The 22,679-nt window shown below is 50.2% G+C and overlaps 3 protein-coding genes across 3 annotated transcripts; all 3 read right to left on the bottom strand.

The window, feature by feature from the left end:
* Window positions 1-2,530: 2,530 nt before the first annotated feature.
* Window positions 2,531-7,274, bottom strand: LOC117436773 (protocadherin beta-15-like). Its single transcript, XM_034067257.1, has one exon. It carries the CDS (start codon window positions 7,272-7,274, stop codon window positions 4,833-4,835), a length of 2,442 nt encoding a protein of 813 aa, XP_033923148.1. The 3' UTR covers window positions 2,531-4,832.
* A 3,433-nt stretch (window positions 7,275-10,707) lies between these two features.
* LOC117436769 (protocadherin beta-4-like) lies at window positions 10,708-14,585 on the bottom strand. Its single transcript, XM_034067205.1, has one exon. The coding sequence runs from the start codon at window positions 14,400-14,402 to the stop codon at window positions 11,961-11,963; it is 2,442 nt and encodes an 813-aa protein (XP_033923096.1). The 5' UTR covers window positions 14,403-14,585; the 3' UTR covers window positions 10,708-11,960.
* Window positions 14,586-18,694: 4,109 nt separating this feature from the next.
* On the bottom strand, window positions 18,695-22,151 carry LOC117436728 (protocadherin beta-15-like). Its single transcript, XM_034066810.1, has one exon. The coding sequence runs from the start codon at window positions 22,104-22,106 to the stop codon at window positions 19,665-19,667; it is 2,442 nt and encodes an 813-aa protein (XP_033922701.1). The 5' UTR covers window positions 22,107-22,151; the 3' UTR covers window positions 18,695-19,664.
* Window positions 22,152-22,679: the final 528 nt, after the last annotated feature.

The following is a 22,679-nucleotide window of genomic DNA, read 5'->3' on the forward strand; positions in this document are numbered from 1 at the left end:
AGACACTAGACTCTCCAGCTGGAATCACTCGAGAAACAGCAGTTTTACACCAGGAGGTGCTGGTTTCCTGTCATCTCAGGAGAGAGACACACAGACTCCCTTAGATGTCTTTCACAGCTCTTTTTCTTACAGCTGTCATTACTGGAGGAGATTAGCATCCTTAATCCTATATCTATTACAATGTGGACAACCCTGAGCGGAGTAGGTTCACACAGGACTCGAGCCACGCACTTCATGCCAGGCAGGTCCTACTCAGGGAAGAGAGAGTAACCTCGTGACAGCCCTTCAGCCGGTTTAAAGCTTTCCTGATAGAGGACAGTTTCCGTTGATTTACACTGCCCCAGGAGAAGTTGTTCCTATGTGGTCTCTTTGCTCACAGGTGGCTTTCTCACCAGTAGCAGGTGGGAGTTGCCTGCAGGTTCCTTACTTACAAAGAGCTGAATTTCTCCTTCTGGCAAACGATTTGTGCAATACAACAGAGCCAAGGCCTATGGCTGAAAGGAGCTTGTAGTGAAGTGGCTGGATCTGTCCTTTTGCAAGTAAGAAGAGAATGAGGAAATAGCCTCAATTTATGCCAGAAAGGTCATGTTAGATTGGACATGGTAGGAGACATTTCTTCACCAAAAGGGTTTTCAAGCATTGGCAAAGGCTGCCCAGACAAGTGGTTGAGTCACTATCCCTAGATACGACATTTTGGAACATGGCTTTGTGGTGCCTTTAGCAGTGTAAAGATAACTGTTGGACTCAATGGCCTCTAAGATCTTTTCCAATGCAAATGATTCCATGATTCTGCTCAGGTTCACTGGACAGCAGAGCCTTTACTCAGCATTTACCTTTTTATCAGGGTCTTGCAGAAGGGATGGCTGTAGTCCTCTGTATTTCATAGAATCCTAGAATGGTTCGGCTTGGAAGGGACATTAAAAGGTCCCTCAAAAGTTCCAGTCCCTGTCATGGTCGGGGATACATTCCATGAGACAAGCTTGCTCAAAGCCCCATCCAACCTGGCAATAGGTGGTACATCAAACCGCTTCTCTGGGCAACATGTTCTACTGCCTCACCAGCCTTATAGGGAAGAACTTCTTCCTAAGATCTCATCTATATCTATCCTCTTTAATTTTAAACCCATTTTCACTTGCCCTATCACTACACAAGTTTGTACTTTCCCTTTAGGAAGGCTAATTTAAAGCCTTCTGCTCTATTCCAGGCCAAACAACCCCAACTCTCTCAGAGTTTCCTCAGAGGAGCACTGCTCCAGCCACCTGATCATCTTCATGGCCTTCATCTGGACTCAATCCAACAGGTGCACATCCTTAGTATGCTGGTAGCCTAAATGCTGGAAGACACATTGCCAGGTCACATTTAGCTTTGCATGAACCAACACAGATTGTCTCCTAGATATTGAGCCATTAACCACAAATCTTTGAGTGTAATCATCCTTCCAATTCCATATCCACCAAGTGGTCCATCCACCATATAAATACTTCTTCAGTCTGGGAGAAGGATGTAATTTGGGACAGTGCAAGACGACATCATTTGCTCTTCCATTATCCATCACTGCCATAACTTCATTGTAGAAAGCCATCACGTTGTTCAGGGGCATTATTTAGGCCATGTTTACAGTTGCAACCACAGCCTAATATTCCATCTGCATACTTTCTGGGGGCATCTGCTCAACGATCTTTCCTGGCACAAAGGTGAGACTGACAGGCCTGTAGTTCCCTGGATCTTCTTTTATCCCTTTGTAAAAATCTGGGTTATGTTTCCTGTTTTCCAGCCACTGGAAACTTCACCAAACTGCCAAGAATTCTGAAACACGGTGGATAGTGGCTTGGCCACTGACATCTCTTCAGTCCCAGTAATTTCTGGATCTTTGTGTTCCTTTAGGTGATCTCAAACCTGATCTTCTCTGGCAGGTGGTTCATTATTATCCCAGTCCATGATATGCCCTTTGTGAGTTTGGCATTGATGGTAGAACACTTGCCAGTGAAGACTGAGACATTTCTGGAGAGAAGCCTCTCCCTGGTAGCTGGTTACCAAATGCCCACCTCCTGGAGCTTCACTGATATCCATCTTCTGAAATTCCTACACCTTTAGTGTCACAAACGTTTTGTTCTGGAAAGCCTCACAGTTGCCATCTGCAGCTGGAGCTGTCATGAGAGTTGGAAAAGCCACTCTTCCAACACCCATGTTTTGGAGAGGCTTCTTCATATCCAGAGCCTCTGGGACTGTAGGAGTGAGCTAGCCCCAGTCTGGATATAACTGTGCCACATCACACCCAGGTGCTCCTTACTGAGGAGACCCATAGAGGCTGGCCATCAACTCCCACTACTTTTCAGAAGGCTCTGCTGGCAACATCTCCCAACTCAAGAAATGTACCCACTCAACCTTACTTCAGCCAAGAGACAACATGGAAAAACATTCCTGGCCCTTTGGAAACTGTGACAGAGCTTTCACAGAAAGGACAGCCCTACAAAGAAGACTGACTCCACACAAAGCATTTGGGTGTTGTCTTTATTTGCTTTTACACACAAGGGTATCCCACATTAAAATAGCAGTTTATAACTGCAGCACAACACAGTGTGAGGGTTTCCCAATATGCCATGCCACACTGCATGCATTCAGTCTGCTCAAATACAGTTGGCAGAGTAGGAGAAAAGACAAAAACAAGAATGCAAATGCTCTAAGAGAAAAACCAAAAATCATAGCAGGACACATTTCAACTCCCATCAATAAACTTCCAAATCCAGAAACAATTCTGAATTTGAATGACAAGGCCAAACACAATGTCCCTTTTCTGATTTCATCTCAATTCTACCTTCATAAAAAGTCCCTTGAAGCAACTTGTGGAGCTTCTCTACAAACCACCCAAGGACAAGGAACATCTCACAACTCCATATGCTTATCATGAGACAACTCCAGAGTGCCAAAAGTCCAGCGTGTAGGGCAGACAACCAGCTTGGCTAAACCTTTGGCTAAAAGGGAACCCTTGTGGAGCTCCAGAGGAAAAGAAATTAAATGATCTCTGAAAGCAAGGTCAGTCTTTGCAAGAAGTTTGCAGAGCTGTGGTTCATATATACAGGGAGAAGGCATGAAAGGCCAAAACATGATCAGAGTTGAAACTGGCCACTGTTGTGGTGAACAACAGGAATGGCTTTTAAAGTAAGTTCATTGCAGGAGAAGTTTGAAAAGAAAATATTAGACTGGTACTTATGAAAGATGGTCACTCCCTGAATAACAGGGATGAAGAAAAGGAGCCATTCAGTGTTTTTCTTGCCTCACTTAATTAAATTGTTAGCCCCCAGGGCTGCCCAATCTCCTGAAACAGAGGACAGTCCCCTAAGCTTCCTGGCTTGAAGGCAGTTGATGTTCTTCCAGTCTGCAAGAAAGGTATGAGGAAAGCCACAGGCAAATACAGATGTGTTGGTCTCACCCCAGCTGCTGGACAAAATATGGAGATCATGCTGGGTACTAAGGTCACCTGCCTCCTTGATGAAGAGAAAGTGGTGGATGTAGTTTTTCTGAATTTCAGTGTAAATTGGGCAAGGAGAGGCTGGAGGGCAGCCCTGCAGAAAGGCAGCTGCTGGGGGTGCTGGTGTGCACCAGGCTCAGTAGGAGCCAGCAGTGTGTCCTGGCAGCCAAGAATGTAGACTGCATTCTATTGGCATCAAACACTGCACAATACTGAAGAAACATGTAAGGGCCAGCTTCCTAAGGAGGGGAAGTAGAGAGGGAGACACTGAGCTTTTCTCCCTCATATCCAGTGATACCTCATATGGAAATGTTTTAAAACTATGCCAGGGGATGTTTAAATGTCATATCAGGAAGCATTTCTTTCCTGAAAGGGTGGTCAAACACTGGAACAGGCTTCCTAGAGAGGTGATCAATGTTGCAAGTCTATGTTTAACAGGCATTTGTAAAATGCTGTTAAAATCATAGTTTAACTTTGGTCAGCCCTGAAAGGATCAAGCAGTAGGACCAAATGATCATTGTAGGTCCCTTCAAATTGAATACTTCTATCCTAATCTAGCCTGGTCCACAAGATTTTATTCCAACACCATTTGTGCTGCTCTGTTTTCCAAGAGGCAGATCACCTAAACATCCATTATGGGCCTAGGGAAAATCTTGTGTAGTTTTCTGCTCTCCCCTAGAGATAATGAGACTGTTGTACCAAAGGGTCAAAATATATTTCTTCCTGCTTCACTGGAATCTCAACTGCAGGATTGGAACAACTGCCTGCTTCAGTGGGAAGACCTTGTGCAGTGTAGGCAGAAGCACAACTGTACAGACAGACACTGTCCAGAAGGAAAAACACACACAACTCCCCCATCTCAGACAGAGACATCCAGAACCCAGAGGAGAGAGAGCCCCGTGCTCATATCACATTGTCACACAGTACCCACAACGTCCTTCATTTTCTGATGCATGAGGAGGGCTGTGAGCATTTCAGGAAGGTTGCAGTTTGTCCATCCAACTGTGCCATTGTGTTACAACACAGAGGAATAGGTCCATGGTCTTGCCTGCCAGTAAGGGATCTAAGAACTTAGTTGGGTCCTGGAAATAAAACCAATCTCAAAGCATTTCAGAAATGGCTGTAACAGAGCAGAAACATGGCATTCATTGAATAAGGGAGCACTAGTCTCATTAAGTTTTGTTAGGGATTTTTGTTTGTTTGTTTTGTTTTAGGGTTTTTTTTGTGGGAGAAGTCAATATTTTTAATGACTTTGTGGGAAATTGCCAGTGCCAACTGCAGATTAACTCTGGAAGCACCAATGTCAAAGGTAGGAAGCCTTTGGGTCATGAGATGTGAAGACTCTGGCTGTGCCAATACCATGTTAGTTAAAGGAAAGACTATTGAACTGTTCTGCAGAATGCATCCCAGGGTTATCTGGTGCCACATCCTCCACAGAGAGAGGACCACAAGGGAAATCTTGCTCATTGTTGGTAGCCCCACCTGTGGCATTGAGCTGTGGTGGCAGGCTGGGGAGGATGGGCTTCAGGAACTTGAACTCACTGTTGCCAGAGCCCGTCGTGAGGTTGATCTCATAGCAATAGGCGTGGGGCAGGGTCCCTGCAGCACCTGCATCAGCAAGGCTACTCTGTAAGTTGCTGGCACCATAAAGCACATGCCCATCCTTCAGCTTCTTTCTCTTGCACACCTTGAGAATGACAAAGGCTGCTGTGGACACCAGGAAGAGGAGTGAGACAAAAACCAATGAAATGATTAAATATATTGTAAGGGAGCTGCCCTCATTCTCTGTGGTCAGGCTGCTGTGTGTCAGGCGCACATCCGAGAAGTCACTGAGCAGGAGTACACGCATTGCCGCAGTGGCTGACAGTGGAGGCTGCCCATTGTCTCGCACTAGCACTACGAGTTTCTGCTTCACAGTGTCTCTCTCTGTCACTGATCTCCTCAGTCGCACCTCCCCACTTTGGGCACCCACCACAAACAGTCCAGGATCAGTGGCCCTCAGCAGGTGGTACGAGAGCCATGAGTTCTGCCCTGAGTCAGCATCGACAGCCACAACTTTGGTGATGAGGTAGCCTGCCTCAGCTGAAATGGGCACCAGCTCACTGGATGGAGAGCTGCTGTCCTGTGAGGGGTACAGCACCAGTGGAGCATTGTCGTTTTCATCCACCACAACAAGATGGACGGTGACATTGGCTCTGAGAGGAGGTGACCCTGCATCAGAGGCGCTCACCAGGAACTCAATTTGCCTCACCTGCTCATAGTCCAGGGGCCGCAGCACAAACACATCTCCATTCTCAGAGTTCACAGAGATGCAGGAGCAGGGAGGCTGCTCTGTAGGGTAGGCTGGGACGAGGGAATAGGTCACCTTGGCATTAGGCCCCACGTCTCCATCTATGGCACAGACGGTTCCAGCGAGCACCGTGGGGACATTGTTCTCACGTACATACATTGTGTACAATGTCTGGTTGAACACAGGTGCATTGTCATTCACATCAGAGATGTCCACTGTGAAGGTCTGGGTGGTTGTGAGAGGAGGTGATCCCGCGTCTGCTGCTGTGACTGTCAGGATGTACCGTGCCATCTCCTCCCTGTCCAGTGCACTCACAGTCACCAGCTCAAAGTAATTCTTATAGGCTGGCCGCAAGGAGAATGACAGCTGGTCCTCAAGGGCACAGGAGATCTTCCCATTGGCACCAGAATCCCGGTCCCTGACAGTAAACAGAGCGACCACTGTTCCAGGCAATGCATTCTCAGGGAGGGGGCTGCTGAAGGAATTTACCATCACCTCTGGTGCATTGTCATTCACATCCACCACTTCCACCAACACTCTGCAGATTGTTGAGAGGCCCCCTCCATCTGTGGCCCGCACATTGAGTTCATGTTTCTCTGCCGCCTCAAAGTCCAGAGGCTTTGTGAGTTTAATTTCACCATTCATGCGGTCTATCATGAATGCCGAGTAGCTCTGGTCTCCTGCTTGGCTGAACTGATAGGAGATGTCCCCATTAACTCCCTCATCCTGATCGGTTGCCACTACTCTGAGAACTACAGAGCCCTCTGAAGTGTTTTCCAAAACCTGCCCAACATAAAGGTCCTGTGAGAAGATGGGAGCGTTGTCATTTACATCTATAACGACAACGTGGATTTGGGTGGTTCCACTCTTGGGTGGAGAGCCCCCATCTACAGCAATAAGATTGAAATCCATCTCTGCCTGCTCCTCTCTGTCGAGTGGCTTTTTCAGGACCAATTCGACATACTTCTTGGCCTTTATCTGACTCCCAAAAGCGACACTAAAGTACTTGTTCTCGGGATCAATGCTGTAAGTCTGGATGCTGTTGCTGCCCACATCGGGATCCTGAGCCCCCTCCAGAGGGAAACGAGAACCGAGGTTGCTCGTTTCTGGGATCTTAAGAATGACCCGCTCCTCCGGGAAAACGGGCGCGTGGTCATTGATGTCCTCCACGGCCACCTCCACCCGAAAGAACTGCACGGGGTTTGCCAGCAGGAGCTCGAAGGGCAGCGTGCAGGTAGCGGACTGCCCGCACAGCTCCTCGCGGTCCAGCCTCTCGGCCACGACGAGGCGGCCGCTGCCCGGGTCTAAGCGAAAGTGCTGCCGGCCGTCCTCCGAGAGCAGGCGGGCGCGGCGAGCCGAGAGCTGCGCCGGGGCCAGCCCCGCGTCCTCCGCCACGTTGGCTACCACGGAGCCGCTCTCGCTCTCCTCGGCTACGGAGTAGCGGATGGGCTCGGCGCGAGCGTGCGGCAGGGAGAGGAAAGCACAGAGACAGAGCACTTGCCTTGCGGTCTCCATGGCGTGGCGGCGGACAGCCTCCGTGTCAGGGATGGCCCGCGCAGTCCTGTGCGGCAAGAGGCACCCGGCAGCAGCTCGTCGGAAAGGCAGGTGTGCGGCCTTTCTCTATCCGAGTCCGGCTGGCGAGCCGGTGCGCGGCCGCCGTGTCCCGGTAGCGGACGGCGCTGGGAGCCGTTCTCCGCCGGCTGCTCACTTCTGCCCAGCTCTGCTGCGCTCGACTCGTCTGCGTTGGGTTGGGCAGAGCCAGTGTGATCTCTGCCGCCTTCCCTCCCAAAGCCTCTACGCATCGCCTTGGCCGGCAGCACCACCCTGCGGCCCGAGACGGGACTGCGCTCGTCGCTGCCCGCACTGTCGGCTTGTCCCGGCAGACGGACCCGTGCGCACATGGGCGGCTGTCGGGCGCTCACTCGCATTAGGACCCCGCGGCAGGATGCTCGCACACAGCGCAGGGGACAGCAGAGCGGGTCAGGAGAGCCGAGAGCCCTGAGCTGCAGCCGCTCATCCCTAGTGCTCTGGGCATCACCGGCAGCTGCCCCGCGCGTTCTTCCGCTGTCCCGAGTCTTTTCCGGCGAGGTTTCGGTGGAGACCAGTGCACAGCCTGGCAGCCCCAAAGGCCGAATCCGGACACGCAGGAGCAAGGCAGAGTTGGTGCAAGGTGGGGGAAAAGCCGTCCAGTGGGATGATGCCAAGGGTGGCGGTGCTTGCAAAGGCACGTGAAGTGCCTGCATCCAGGATAGCCTGCTCACCACAATGCTTTCTAAAGGGAGTCTTCGACGAGCCCACAGGAATGCTCAGCAGTACTTGCAAGTTCTCAAGTGCTGGGGAGTCCTCCTCTCATTGGGTAGAAACTGATACATCCTGTAGTTGTGTATTGCATCAGACACCTGTTCAGTCCAGCTGGAACGACCCAGAAGCAGTCGATTTACACCAGGTGGTTGCTCCTTGTGATCTCCAGAGGAGAGACATTCCTACCTTCTCAAACGTCTTTCACAATTCCGTTTCTTACAGGTGTCCTATTGGAGGAGATTAGCATCCATAATCCTATGTCTGTTTGGATGTGGAGAACCCTAAGCAGAGTAGCTTCAGGCAGGACTCCAGTCAGGCACTGCATGCCTGACAGATCCCACTTAGGGAAAAGAGAGAGTATTCCCTTGCTGATCCTTCAAGCCGGTTTAGAGTTCCTGCTAGAGAGCAGCTTCTATTCTTTGCCACTGTCCCAAGTAAAGAAGTTCTACGTGGACTTACTGCTCACACATGGCTTTCTCACCAGTAGCAAGTGGGTTCTCATTATAGGTTCCTTACTTAAAATGAGCTGATTTTCTCCTGCCAAAGGATTTGTGCAATACAACACAGCACAGGATATCCAAGGCTCATGCCTGAAAGGAAACTGTAGCTAGGTTGGGGTTGGTCTCTTCTTGTAAGAAGTACAGAACGTGAGAGAATGGTCTCAATTTGTGCCAGGAAGGTATAGATTGGATGTTAGGAGACATTTTTTCACCAAATGGGTTGTCAACCGCTTCCCAGGGAAGTGGTTGAGCCATCATCCCTGGACATGGCACTCTGGGGCATGGTTTTGTGGTGTCTTTAGCAGTGTTAAATAATCATTGGACTTGATTGTTTCAGCGATCTTTACCAATTCAAATTATTCTGTTTCGCTCAGGATGATTGGATAGTGGAGCCATGCAGAAGGGATGGTTGTAGTCCTCTGCATGTCATAGAATCACAGAATCCTCAAATGGTTTGGTTTGGAAGGGTCTTTAAAGATCATTTAGTTCCAACCTGCCCTGCAATGGGCAGGGACACATCCCACTAGAAAAATTCCACAAAGCCCCATCTAACCTGATCAAAAATGAGACATCCATCACTTCTCTGGGTAACATGTTCCAATGCCTTACCAATCCTACAGGGAAGAACTTCTCCATAATATCTAATGTATATCTGCCCACTTTCATTTTAAAGCCATATCCACTTGTCCTATCACTACATGAACTTGTATGTGCCATTTGGGAAGGCCACTCTAAAGCCTCCTTGAGCCTTCTGTTGTCCAGGCTGAACAACCCCAGCTCTCTCAGGGTTTCCTCGTAAGAGCACTGCTCCAGCCATCTAATCATCTTTGTAGCCCTTGTCTGAACTCAATCCAACTCACTCCAACAGATCCATGCCCTTCTTACTTTTGAAGCACACATTGCTGGGTCAAGTTTAGCTTTGCATCAACCACCATAACTTGTCTCTTGGACATTGAGCCATTAGCCACAAATCTTTAAGTGCAATTATCCTTCCAATTCCATATCCATACCCATTCCAAGTAGATCCATCATATAAATAGTTCTCTAATTTAAGGAGAAGGGTGTAATGTGGGACAGAGTCAAGTCTTTGCCCAATTCCAAGTAGATGACAGCATTCAGTCTTCCCTTATGGACCAATGTCATAACCCCATTGTGGAAGGCCATCAAATTGTTCAGGGATGTTAGTGAGGCCATGTCAGCAGCCACCAATTACATCCTTACATTCCATGAGCCTTTGCATGCATTCCAGGGAGATCTGGTCCATGATCTTGCTGGGCAATGAGGTGAGACTGACTGGTTTGCAATTTCCTGGCTTTTTCCCTTTGTAAATATCAGGGTTATGTTTCACATTTTTCTATCACTGCGATCCTCTCTTGACTGCCATGACTTCTGAAACATGATGGATAATATATTGACTACTGCATTTCTTCAAGTCCCATGTATTTCTGCACCTTTATGTTCCTTTAATTGATCTCAAACCTGATCTTCTCTACAGTCGGTTGTCATCATTCTCCCAGTCCATTACTTGCCCTTCATGGCTTGGTCATTGATGCCAGAGCACTTGTCTGTGAAGGATGAGACATTTCCAGAGAGAAGCCTCACCCTGGTCACTGTTTTTGCTCACCAAATGCCCATCTCATGGAGTTCCCACAAACACCATAAAAACTTCCAAAAGAACAGGGATGCCATCTTTGTGACATCCATTTTATGAAACTCCTACACTTTCAGTGTCACACTTTGTTCTGGAAAGCCTCACAGCTGCCATCTGCAGAAGTCAGAAGAGTAGGGCAGGTCACTCTCCCCACTTCCCTGCTTTGCAGACATCAAAGCCAACCCAGGGTCTCTAGGAAGGAGGAGGGCTGGTATTCTTGGTCTGCATATAACTTGCCTCATCACAGCAAGACAGTCAGTACCAAGGACACCTGTAGGGGCCTCCCAGCAATTCCCTGCTCCTTACAACTTTCTTGAAGACTCTGCTGGCAACATCTCCCAACTCAAGAATTGTACCCACCCAACCTTAACTAGGCCAAGGGTCAACATGGAAAAAACACTCCTGGCCCTTTGAAAACTGTGACAGCGCTTTCACAGGAACAAAAGCTCTACAAATGTGACTGGCTCCACACAAAGAATTCTAGAGTTCTCTTTATTTTGCTCTTACACACAAGGGTCTTCCATGTTACAACAGCTAAGCTTATAACTGCAGCACAACACAGCATGAGGGTTTTCCAATATCCCATGTCATGTTGCCTTCTTTTAAACAGTATTTTCTTAATTACATGTGGGAGTAACATTCCTCCTGAAGAGGAAGAGGCAAGATAATCTTCAAATGTAGTCACAGAGCAGAGGGAGAAAAGACATAAAGGACAATGCAAATGCTCCAAGAGAAAAATATAGAAAATTATAGCATAACAGCTTTCCACTCCCATCAAGAAATCTCTGAATTCAGGAACAACAATGATGATACCAAACTCAAAGCTCATTTTTAGATTTGATCTTGATGCTACCTTCAGAAAAAGTTCCTTAAAGCAACTTGTGGAGTTTCCTTACAATCTTCCTTAAGGAACATGTTCTCATAACTCTGTGTGGCTACAGACTACTAGAAGGCAACTCCACTGTGCCAAAAGTAAAGCATGCGGGGCAGAAAATCAGCATGGCCAAACAGGGAAATTCTTGTGGAGTTCCAAAGGAAAAAGAAATTGTTCTGCTGCTCTCCCCTAGAGACTATGAGATTTTTCTACTAAAAAACCCAAAGTATCTTTCTTCATGCTGGGCTGGAATTACAGTGGCTGGATGGGAGCATCTGCCTACTTTGATATGTAGCCCTTGTGCAGCACAAGCAGACAAACAATAGCTGTATGGACAGACACAGTGACCAGAAGGAAAAAAATACAGAGCCCACAGATCTCAGGCAGACACATGCAGAGAAGAAAGAGCCCTATGATCATCCTATATTGTCACACAGTACTCACAATGTCCTTGCTTTCCTGACATATGCATTGAGTGAAGTTGTGGTTTGACTACCCCACGACGCGACTGCGTTACAGCGCAAAGGAATTGGTCCAAAGTGTTGCCTGCCAGCAACTGAGACAAGAATTTACCTGGGGTTCTGGCACTAATCCTAATCTGAAAGCAATTCAGACATGGCTGCAACAGAGCAGAAACATGCAAATCCCTGCATGAGAGAGCTTAAGGTTCTTTTGTTGGATTTGTACATTTTTTTTTTGTTTGGGTGGTTGGGTTTTTTTGATAGGTGAAGTCAGTATTTTCTGTCACTTTGTCTTCATGGGAAGTCACTGATACCAACTCTAAAAACAGATTTACTCAGGAGTTCACATTACCACATATCTTAGCACGGATCCCTTGCAGTCATGAGAAACTAAATCTCTGTGCCAACACCATACTAGTTAAAGGAAAGACTATTGAACTGTTCTGCAGAATGCATCCCAGGGTTATCTGGTGCCATGTTCTCCTTAGTGAGAGTACCACAGGGGAAATCTTGCTCATTGTTGGTACCCCCACCTGTAGCATTGAGCTGTGGTGGAAGGCTGGGAAGGATGGGCTTCAGGAACTTGAATTCACTGTTGCCAGAGCCCGTCGTGAGGCTGATCTCATAGCAATAGGCATGAGGCAGGGTCCCTGCAGCAGCTGCATCAGCCAGGCTGCTCTGTAAGTTGTTGGCACCATAAAACACATGCCCATCCTTCAGCTCCTTTCTCTTGCATACCTTGTGAACGACAAAGGCTGCTGTGGACACCAGGAAGAGGAGTGAGACAAAGACCAAGGAAATTATTAAATAGATTGTCAGGGAGCTGCTCTCATCCTCTGCGGTCAGGCTGCTGTGTGGTAGGCGCACGTCCGAGAAGTCACTGAGCAGGAGTGCACTCAGTGCTGCAGTGGCTGACAGTGGTGGCTGCCCACTGTCTCGCACTAGCACTACGAGTTTCTGCTTCACAGTGTCTCTCTCTGTCACTGATCTCCTCAGTCGCACCTCCCCACTTTGGGCACCCACCACAAACAGTCCAGGATCAGTGGCCCTCAGCAGGTGGTATGAGAGCCATGAGTTCTGCCCTGAGTCAGCATCAACGGCCACCACTTTAGTGATGAGGTAACCTGCCTCAGCTGAAACGGGCACCAGCTCACTGGATGGAGAGCTGCTGTCCTGCGAGGGGTACAGCACCAGTGGAGCGTTGTCATTTTCATCCACCACAACAAGACGGACGGTGACATTGGCACTGAGGGGAGGTGACCCTGCATCAGAGGCGCGCACCAAGAACTCGATCTGCTTCACTTGCTCATAGTCCAGGGGCCGCAGCACAAACACGTCTCCATTCTCAGAGTTCACAGAGATGCAGGAGCACGAAGGCTGCTCTGTAGGGTGGGCAAGCACCAGGGAATAGGTCACCTTGGCATTAGGCCCCACATCTCCATCTACAGCACCGACAGCCCCAACAAGCACTGTGGGAACATTGTTCTCACGTACATACATGGTGTATGATGTCTGGTTGAACACAGGTGCATTGTCATTCACATCAGAGATGTCCACTGTGAAGGTCTGGGTGGTTGTGAGAGGAGGTGATCCCGCGTCTGCTGCTGTGACTGTTAGGATGTACCGTGCTATCTCCTCCCTGTCCAGTGCACTCACAGTCACCAGCTCAAAGTAATTCTTATAGGCTGGCCGCAAGGAGAATGACAGCTGGTCCTCAAGGGCACAGGAGATCTTCCCATTGGCACCAGCATCTCGGTCCCTGACAGTGAACAGGGCAACGACTGTCCCAGGCAATGAGTCCTCAGGGATGGGGCTGTTGAAGGAACTGATCATCACCTCTGGTGCATTGTCATTCACATCCACCACCTCCACCAACACTCTGCAGATTGCAGAGAGGCCCCCACCATCTGTGGCCCGCACTCTAAGCTCATAATTCTTTGCTGCCTCAAAGTCCAGAGACTTTGTAAGTTTAATTTCACCACTCATGGGGTCTACCATGAATGCTGAGTAGCTCTGGTCTCCTGCTTGGCTGAACTGATAGGAGATGTCCCCATTAACTCCCTCATCCTGATCGGTTGCCACTACTCTGAGAACCACAGAGCCCTCTGGTGCATTTTCCAAAACCTTTCCTATGAAAACCTTCTGTGGGAATACGGGAGCGTTGTCATTTACATCTATAACGACAATGTGAATTTGGGTGGTTCCACTCCTTGGCGGCGAGCCTGCATCCACAGCAATGAGACTGAAATACATCTCTGCCTGCTCCTCTCTGTCGAGAGGCTTTTCCAAAACAAGTTCAATGTATTTGGCATCCTCAGTTTGAGTTCCAAAGTCAATGCTGAAGTACTCATTTTTGGGAGAGATGCTGTAAGCCTGGATGCTGTTGCTGCCAACATCCAGGTCCTGAGCCCCCTCCAAAGGGAAACGAGAGCCAGGGTCGCTCCTTTCCAGTATCTTAAGAGTGACCCGCTCCTCCGGAAAAACGGGCGCGTGGTCATTGATGTCCTCCACGGCCACCTCCACCCGAAAGAACTGCACGGGGTTTGCCAGCAGGAGCTCGAAGGGCAGCGTGCAGGTAGCGGACTGCCCGCACAGCTCCTCGCGGTCCAGCCTCTCGGCCACGACGAGGCGGCCGCTGCCCGGGTCTAAGCGAAAGTGCTGCCGGCCGTCCTCCGAGAGCAGGCGGGCGCGGCGAGCCGAGAGCTGCGCCGGGGCCAGCCCCGCGTCCTCCGCCACGTTGGCTACCACGGAGCCGCTCTCGCTCTCCTCGGCTACGGAGTAGCGGATGGGCTCGGCGCGAGCGTGCGGCAGGGAGACGAAAACACAGAGACAGAGCACTTGCCTTGCGGTCTCCATGGCGTGGCGGCGGACAGCCTCTGTGTCGGGGATGGCCCGCGCAGTCCTCCACGGTATGCGGCGACCGGCAGCAGAGCGATGGTGCGGTGATTGAATTCGCTTTCTCTATTCGAGTCCGGCTGGCGACCCGAAGCGCGGCCGCCGTGTCTCGGCAGCGGGTGGTACCGGGTCCTGTTCGCCTCCGCTGCCCAGCGCGGCTCTGCTGGACTGAGTTCTGCTCTGCTCTGCTGTGTTGGGCAGAGCCAATGTGGGCTCAGCCACATCCCCTCTCGCAGCTGCTCTCCGTCCCCTTGGCCGGCAGCACCACCCTGCGGCCCGAGGCGGGACCGCACCAGTCGCCGCCCGCTGCTCGCGCTGTCGGCTCGCCGCACACACGGATCCGTACGCACGCAGGCGGCTACCGGCCTCTCACCTGCATTGGGGCCCTGCGGCAGGCTGCGCGCACACCGCATCGGGGACGGCAGAGCGGGTCAGGAGGGCCGAGAGCCCCGCGGTGCCACCGCTGCACCCCGAGCGCCCGGGCATCGCCGGCACCTGCCCCGCGACTTCTCTTGCTGCCCAGAGCCCTCCGCTGGCGACGTCCCGGAGGCGAGCCGTGCAGATTGGCCGCCCCAAAGGCGAAGTCGAGCACGCAGGAGCGGGGCAGAGGTGTCGGGAGGCGGGGGAGAATCCGTCCAACGGGCCGATGCCGAGGGTGGTTGTGCTTGCAGAGGCACGGGAAGTGCCTTACCCCAGAATACTCTCTCTGAGAGCTCCTGCTCACCGCAATGCTTCTTAAAGGGCACCGTTGCCTTCGAGGAGCCGTCGGGAATGCTGTTTTCTCACCAGTAACAATTGGGTGCTACCTACAGTTTCCATACTTACAATGAGCAGAATTTCTTCTTCCACCAAAGGAACTGTGCAACAGATCACAGCAGATGACATCCAATGCCCGTGCCTGAAAGGGGCTTGTAGCAATGTTTCAGGAGATATTGTCTCCCACATCAGAAGTAACAGAACATGAGGAAATGGCCCCATTTTGTGACAGGGAAGTTTAGCTTTGCATCTACCAACACCACTTGTCACTTAGACATTGAGTTCTGGTTTAACCACAAATCTTTGAGTGCAATCATCCTTGCAGTTCCTTATGCACCAAGTTGTCCATCCATCGTATAAATATCTCTCCAGTTTAGGCAGAAGAATGTCATTTGGACAGTGTCAAATCTTTGCACAAATCCAGGTAAGTGACATCATTACTCTTCCCTTATCCAGCAGTGCCATAACCTCATTGTAGAAAGCCACCAAATTAGTCAGGAACGTGAGACCATGTTGGTGGTGACAAACCACCTCCTTATTTTACATGAGCTTTTCCATGCTTTCCAGGGAATATGCTCCATGGTCGTTCTTTGCACCAAGGTGAGACTGACGGGCTTGTAGTTCTCTGACTCTTTCTATTTGTAAAAACGGGGGTTATGTTTCTGATTTTCCAGTCACTATGAACTTCACCCAGCTGCAAGGAATTCTGAAACACGATGGATAGTGGCTTGGCCATGAGCATCTGTTCAGGTCCCATGAATTACTGCATCTTCATGTTCCTTTAGATGGTCTCAAACCTGATCTTCTATAGCAGGTTGTTCATTATTATCTGAGTACATGACTTGCCCTTAGTGACTTGGGCATTGATTCTGAAGCACCTGCCAGTGAAGACTGAGACATTTCTGGAGAGAAGCCTCTCCCTGGTTGCTGGTTTTGCTCACCAAAAGCCCACCTCCTGGAGCTCCACCAAACACTTTCAAAGCTACAGGGATGCTGTCTTTGTGACATTCATCTTCTGAAACTACTACACCTTTAGTGTCACAAACACTTTATACTGGAGAGCCTCACAGTTGCTATCTGCACCTGGAGCTGTCAGAAGAGTTGGGAAGGCCACTCTCTTAATATCCATGCCTTGGAGAGGCCCTTGCACAACCACAGCCTCTGGGAGTCTAGGGGTCATTTTGCCCCAATCTGAATATAACTGGGGCCCATCCCAGCCAGGTGGTCAGGACAGAGGAGAAATATAGAGGCCTGCCAGCAATTTCATGCTCCCACAGCTTGCCTGAAGTTGCTCTGCTGGCCACATCCCCCACCTCAAGAAATGCACCCAATCACCCTTACCTCAGCCAAGGGACAACATAAGGAAAACACTCCTGGACCTTTAAAATCTGTGACAGAGCTTTCCCAGAAAGAACAGCTCTACAAAGACAACTGTCTCCACACAAAGCATTTGCATGTTCTCTTTATTTTGCTTTTACACACAAGGGTATCCTACGTTACAACAGTACAGCTCATAACTGCAGCACAACACAGTGTAAGGGTTTCCAAATATCCTGTGCAATGCTGCCTTCATTCAAACAGTCTGCTATTATATATGGGTGTGACAGTCCTTCTTAAGAGGAAAGGCAAGACAATGCTTAGAGATCACAGAGTGAAAGAAGAAAAGGCAAAAAGGAGAATGCATTTGTCTAACAAAAAACACAGAAAATCATAACAATACATCTTTCCACTCCCATCAAGAAACACCTGCATTCAGAAACAACAATAACAAGGCCAAACGTAAAGTTCCTTTTCTGATTTCATCTCAATTCTACCTTCAGAAAAAGTCTCTTGAAGTAACTTACTGATTTCCCCTACAATCCAACCAAGGACAAGGAACATGTTCTTACTATTCTGTACAGTTACAGACTTTTAGAAGGCAATTACACCATGCCAAGAGTCAAGCTTTTGGGTCAGAAGCCAGCCTGGCCCAACAGGGATCTTCTTGTGTTGCTCCAGAGAAAAAAGAAATGGTATGACATCTGGAAGCAAGGTCTGGCATTGAAGGTAGCTTACAGAGCTGTGGTTCATATATGAATGGAGAAGACCCAAGAGGCCAAAACTCAATCACAGCTGAAACTGGCCAGTGTTGTATTAGATGATAAGAATGACTTTTTAAGTATGTCCATAGCAAGAGGAGTTTGAAAGAAAACATTAGACTGGTACTTGTGGAAGATGATCCCTCCCTGAGTAACAGGGACTAAGGAGTAGAGAAGAGAGTTGGTGCTTTTCTTGCCTCAAGTTTTAAACTAATTGTTAGCCACCGGGGCTGCCCAGTCCCTGTCACAGAGGACAGTTCCCTGATCTTCCTGGCTGGAAACTAGCCAGTGTTCTTCCAGTCTGCAAGAAGGTCATGAGGAAAGATCTTCTTTCCTCATGAAAGCAACTACAGACCAGTTGGTCTCACCTCAGCTACTGGACAAAATATGGATGTCTAAGGTCACCTGCCTCGTTGATGAAGAGAAGGGGGTGGATGTAGTTTTTCTGGATTTTAGTCTAAATTGGGCAAGCAAAGGCTGGAGGGCAGCCCTGCAGAAAGGCAGCTGCTGGGGTTGCTCATGTGCACCACGAGCCAGCAGTGTGCCCTTCCAGCCAAGATGGCAAACCACATCCTGTGGACATCAAACACAAGACATGATTATCAGCATTGGTGTGACCTCACCTTGAGTACTGTGTGCTGTGCTGAGTGCCCCAGTTGAAGAAGCATGTGGGGGTCAGCTTCCTAAGGAGAGGAAGTGGAGAGGGAAGCACTGAGCTCTTTTCCCTCATATCCAATTGTAGGATGCGTGGGAACAGTTCAAAGCCACACCTGTGGAGGACTGGACTTGATATTATGAAGCATTTCTTTCCTGAAAAAGTCGTCAAACACTGGAAGAGGCTTCCTAGAGAGAATCAATGGCCCAAGCCTGTCAGTGTTTAACAGGCATTTGTACAATGCCCTTAAAACTTTCTTTAACTTCTCGTCAGCCCTGAAGTAGTCAGATAGTTGGAGCAGAAGATCATTCAAAATTAAGTACTTTGTCTTGGGTTCAGCAGTAGCAGTCATTGTTCTCCTTCTTAATAGCTGGTGCAGTGCTGTGTTCTTGACTTTCAGCCTGGGAAGAATGCTGATAACACCAATGTTTTTAATTGTTGCTAAGTAATGTTTACTTTGACCAAGGACTTTCTCAGTCTCATGCTCTGCTAGGGAGGAGTGGAAGCCAGAAGGAAGCAGAGACAGGACACCTGACCCAAACTGAGCCTCTAGCCAAAAGGGTATTCCATACCACAGCACATCATGCTCAGTAAATAAACTGAGGGGAGTTAACCAAAAGGCCCAGATCGCTGCTTGGGTTGAGCTGGGTATCAGTTGGCAGGTGGTGAGCAATTCTATTCTCTCCCCTTGTTATTTCCCTTATCATTATTATTATTGGTATTATTACTAGTATTTCTGTGTTATACCTTAGTTACTGGACTATTCTTATCTCAACCTGTGGGAGCTGCATTCCTTCAGTTCTCCTCCCCATCCCTCCAGGAGCAGAGGGAGAAAGAAAGGGGGGAGTGAGCTAGTGAGTGGCTGTATGGTTCTGAGTTACCTCTACATGCTTCTAGTGTTTCCTAGTCTAGTCTCGCCTGGTCTGGTCTAGTCCATTGTGTTTTATCCCAACACCATTTGTGCTGCTGTATTCCCCAGACAATCTCAAGGAGACAGCGCACCCAACCACCCATTATGGGCCAATGGAAGACCTCAGGTGTTTTGCTGCTCTCTCAAGGAAGACTGCTGCACTCAAAAGGTCAAAACAACTTCCCTTCTGCTTCACTGGAATGACATGCAATGGCTGGATGTGCACAACTACCTGCTGTGATGTGTAGCCCTTATGCAGCCTAAGCAGACACACAACCACTGTACGGACAGGCTCAGTGCCCAGAAAGAAAGACACATGGAACCCTCCCATCTGAGACAGAGAAATTCAGAACCCAGAGGATAAAGAGCCCTGTACTCACACCACATTGTCACACAGTGCTCAAAACATCCTTCCTTTCCTGATCCACAAGAAGGGCTATGAGCATTTCAGCGAGGTTGTAGTTTGCCTGACCATAACATTGCATTACAGCACAGAGGAATTTGTCCATGGTCTTGCCTGCCAGCAACTGAGATGAGATCATAGTTGGGGTCATGGAACTAAAACCACTCTGAAAGTATTTCAGAACTGTACTTTCACATGTATAATAGAGGTGAGACATGCTGTTTCCTAAATGAGGCAGCCATAGGTTCTTTTCGTGGGTTTTATTCTGTAGGAGAAGTCAATATCTTTTCTCACTTTGTCTTTGTAGGAAGCCACTGATGCCAACTGTAAATACAGATTTACTCTGGAGGTCCCATTGCCACAGGTCCTAGCAGGGATCTCTTCCTGTCATTAGATGTGAAGCATCTGTGTCAACACCATGCTAGTTAAAAGAAAGACTATTGAACTGTTCTGCAGAATGCATCCCAGGATTGTCTGGTTCTATGTCTCCTGAAGAACCAAGGCCACAGGGGAAATCTTGCTCACTGCTGGTGGTTCCACCTGTGGCACGAATCTGTGGTGGCAGGCTGGGGAGGATGGGCTTCAGGAACTTGAACTCACTGTTGCCAGAGCCCGTTGTGAGGTTGATCTCATAGCAATAGGCATGGGGCAGGGGCCCTGCAGCACCTGCATCAGCCAGGTTGCTCTGTAAGTTGTTGACACCATAAAGCACATGCCCATCCTTTAGCTCCTTTCTCTTGCACACCTTGTGAATGACAAAGGCTGCTGTGGACACAAGGAAGAGGAGTGAGATAAAGACCAAGGAAATTATTAAATAGATTGTCAGGGAGCTGCTCTCATCCTCTGTGGTCAGGCTGCTGTGTGTCAGGCGCACGTCCGAGAAGTCACTGAGCAAGAGTGCACTCATTGCCGCAGTGGCTGACAGTGGTGGCTGCCCATTGTCTCGCACTAGCACTACGAGTTTCTGCTTCACAGTGTCTCTCTCTGTCAATGATCTCCTCAGTCGCACCTCCCCACTTTGGGCACCCACCACAAACAGTCCAGGATCAGAGGCTTTCAGCAAGTGGTACGAGAGCCATGAGTTCTGCCCTGAGTCAGCATCAACGGCCACCACTTTAGTGATGAGGTAACCTGCCTCAGCTGAAACGGGCACCAGCTCACTGGATGGAGAGCTGCTGTCCTGTGAGGGGTACAGCACCAGTGGGGCATTGTCATTTTCATCCACCACAACAAGATGGACGGTGACATTGGCACTGAGGGGAGGTGACCCCGCATCGGAGGCGCGCACCAAGACCTCGATCTGCTTCACTTGCTCATAGTCCATGGGCCGCAGAACAAACATATCTCCATTCTCAGAGTTCACAGAGATGCAGGAGCAGGGAGGCTGCTCTGTAGGGTGGGCTGGAACCAGCGAGTAGGTCACCTTGCCATTGAGCCCCACATCAGCATCTGCAGCAATGACAGTCCCAACAAGCACTGTGGGAACGTTGTTCTCACGTACATACATGGTGTATGATGTCTGGCTGAACACAGGTGCATTGTCATTCACATCAGAGATGTCCACTGTGAAGGTCTGGGTGGTTGTGAGAGGAGGTGATCCCGCGTCTGCTGCTGTGACTGTCAGGATGTACCGTGCTATCTCCTCCCTGTCCAGTGCACTCACAGTCACCAGCTCAAAGTAATTCTTATACGCTGGCCGCAGGGAGAATGACAGCTGGTCCTCAAGGGCACAGGAGATCTTCCCATTGGCACCAGCATCTCGGTCCCTGACAGTGAACAGGGCAACGACTGTCCCAGGCAATGAGTCCTCAGAGATGGGGCTGGTGAAGGAACTGATCATCACCTCTGGTGCATTGTCATTCATATCCACCACCTGCACCAACACTCTGCAAATTGCTGAAAGACCCCCACCATCTGTGGCCTGAACACTGAGCTCATGTTTCTCTGCTGCCTCAAAGTCCAGAGACTTTGTGAGTTTAATTTCACCACTCATGGGGTCTATCATGAATGCTGAGTGGCTCTGGTCTCCTGCTTGGCTGAACTGATAGGAGATATCTCCATTAACTCCAGTATCACGATCTGTTGCTGCTACTCTGAGAACCACAGAACCCTCTGGGGCATTTTCCAAAACCTGCCCAACATACAGGTCCTGTGAGAAGATGGGAGCGTTGTCATTTACATCTAGAATGACAATGTGAATTTGGGTGGTCCCACTCCTGGGTGGAGAGCCCCCATCCACAGCAATGAGATTGAAATCCACCTCTGCCTGTTCTTCTCTGTCAAGCGTTTTTTCCAGGACAAGTTCAATATACTTCTTGCCCTTAATCTGACTCTCAAAGTCAATACTAAAGTACTCATTTTCGGGAGAGATGCTGTAAGCCTGGATGCCATTGCTGCCAACATCCATGTCCTGAGCCCCCTGCAGAGGGAAACGAGAGCCAGGGTCGCTCCTTTCCACTATCTTAAGAGTGACCCGCTCCGCCGGGAAAACGGGCGCGTGGTCATTGATGTCCTCCACGGCCACCTCCACCCGAAAGAACTGCACGGGGTTTGCCAGCAGGAGCTCGAAGGGCAGCGTGCAGGTAGCGGACTGCCCACACAGCTCCTCGCGGTCCAGCCTCTCGGCCACGATGAGGCGGCCGCTGCCCGGGTCTAAGCGAAAGTGCTGCCGGCCGTCCTCCGAGAGCAGGCGGGCGCGGCGAGCCGAGAGCTGCGCCGGGGCCAGCCCCGCGTCCTCCGCCACGTTGGCTACCACGGAGCCGCTCTCGCTCTCCTCGGCTACGGAGTAGCGGATGGGCTCGGCGCGAGCGTGCGGCAGGGAGAGGAAAGCACAGAGACAGAGCACTTGCCTTGCGGTCTCCATGGCGGGGCGGCGGACAGCCTCCGTGTCGGGGATCGCCCGCGCAGTCCTCTGAGGAAAGAGGCACCCGGCAGCAGCGCGTCGGAAAGGCAGGTGTGCGGCCTTTCTCTATCCGAGTCCGGCTGCCGACCCGGTGTGCGGCCGCCGTGTCCCGGTAGCGGACGGCGCTGGGAGACGTTCTCTGCCGGCTGCTCACTTCTGCCCAGCTCTGCCGCGCTCGACTCGTCTGCGTTGGGTTGGGCAGAGCCAGTGTGATCTGCGCCGGCTCCCCTCCCAGAGCCTCTACGCATCGCCTTGGCCGGCAGCACCACCCTGCGGCCCGAGACGGGACTGCGCTCGTCGCTGCCCGCACTGTCGGCTTGTCCCGGCAGACGGACCCGTGCGCACATGGGCGGCTGTCGGGCGCTCACTCGCATTAGGACCCCGCGGCAGGATGCTCGCACACAGCGCAGGGGACAGTAGAGAGGGTCAGGAGAGCCGAGAGCCCTGAGCTGCAGCCGCTCATCCCTAGTGCTCTGGGCATCACCGGCAGCTGCCCCGCGCGTTCTTCCGCTGTCCCGAGTCTTTTCCGGCGAG

The sequence above is a fragment of the Melopsittacus undulatus genome, chromosome 10 (genome assembly GCF_012275295.1).
Source record: "Melopsittacus undulatus isolate bMelUnd1 chromosome 10, bMelUnd1.mat.Z, whole genome shotgun sequence".
Lineage (NCBI taxonomy): Eukaryota > Metazoa > Chordata > Aves > Psittaciformes > Psittaculidae > Melopsittacus > Melopsittacus undulatus.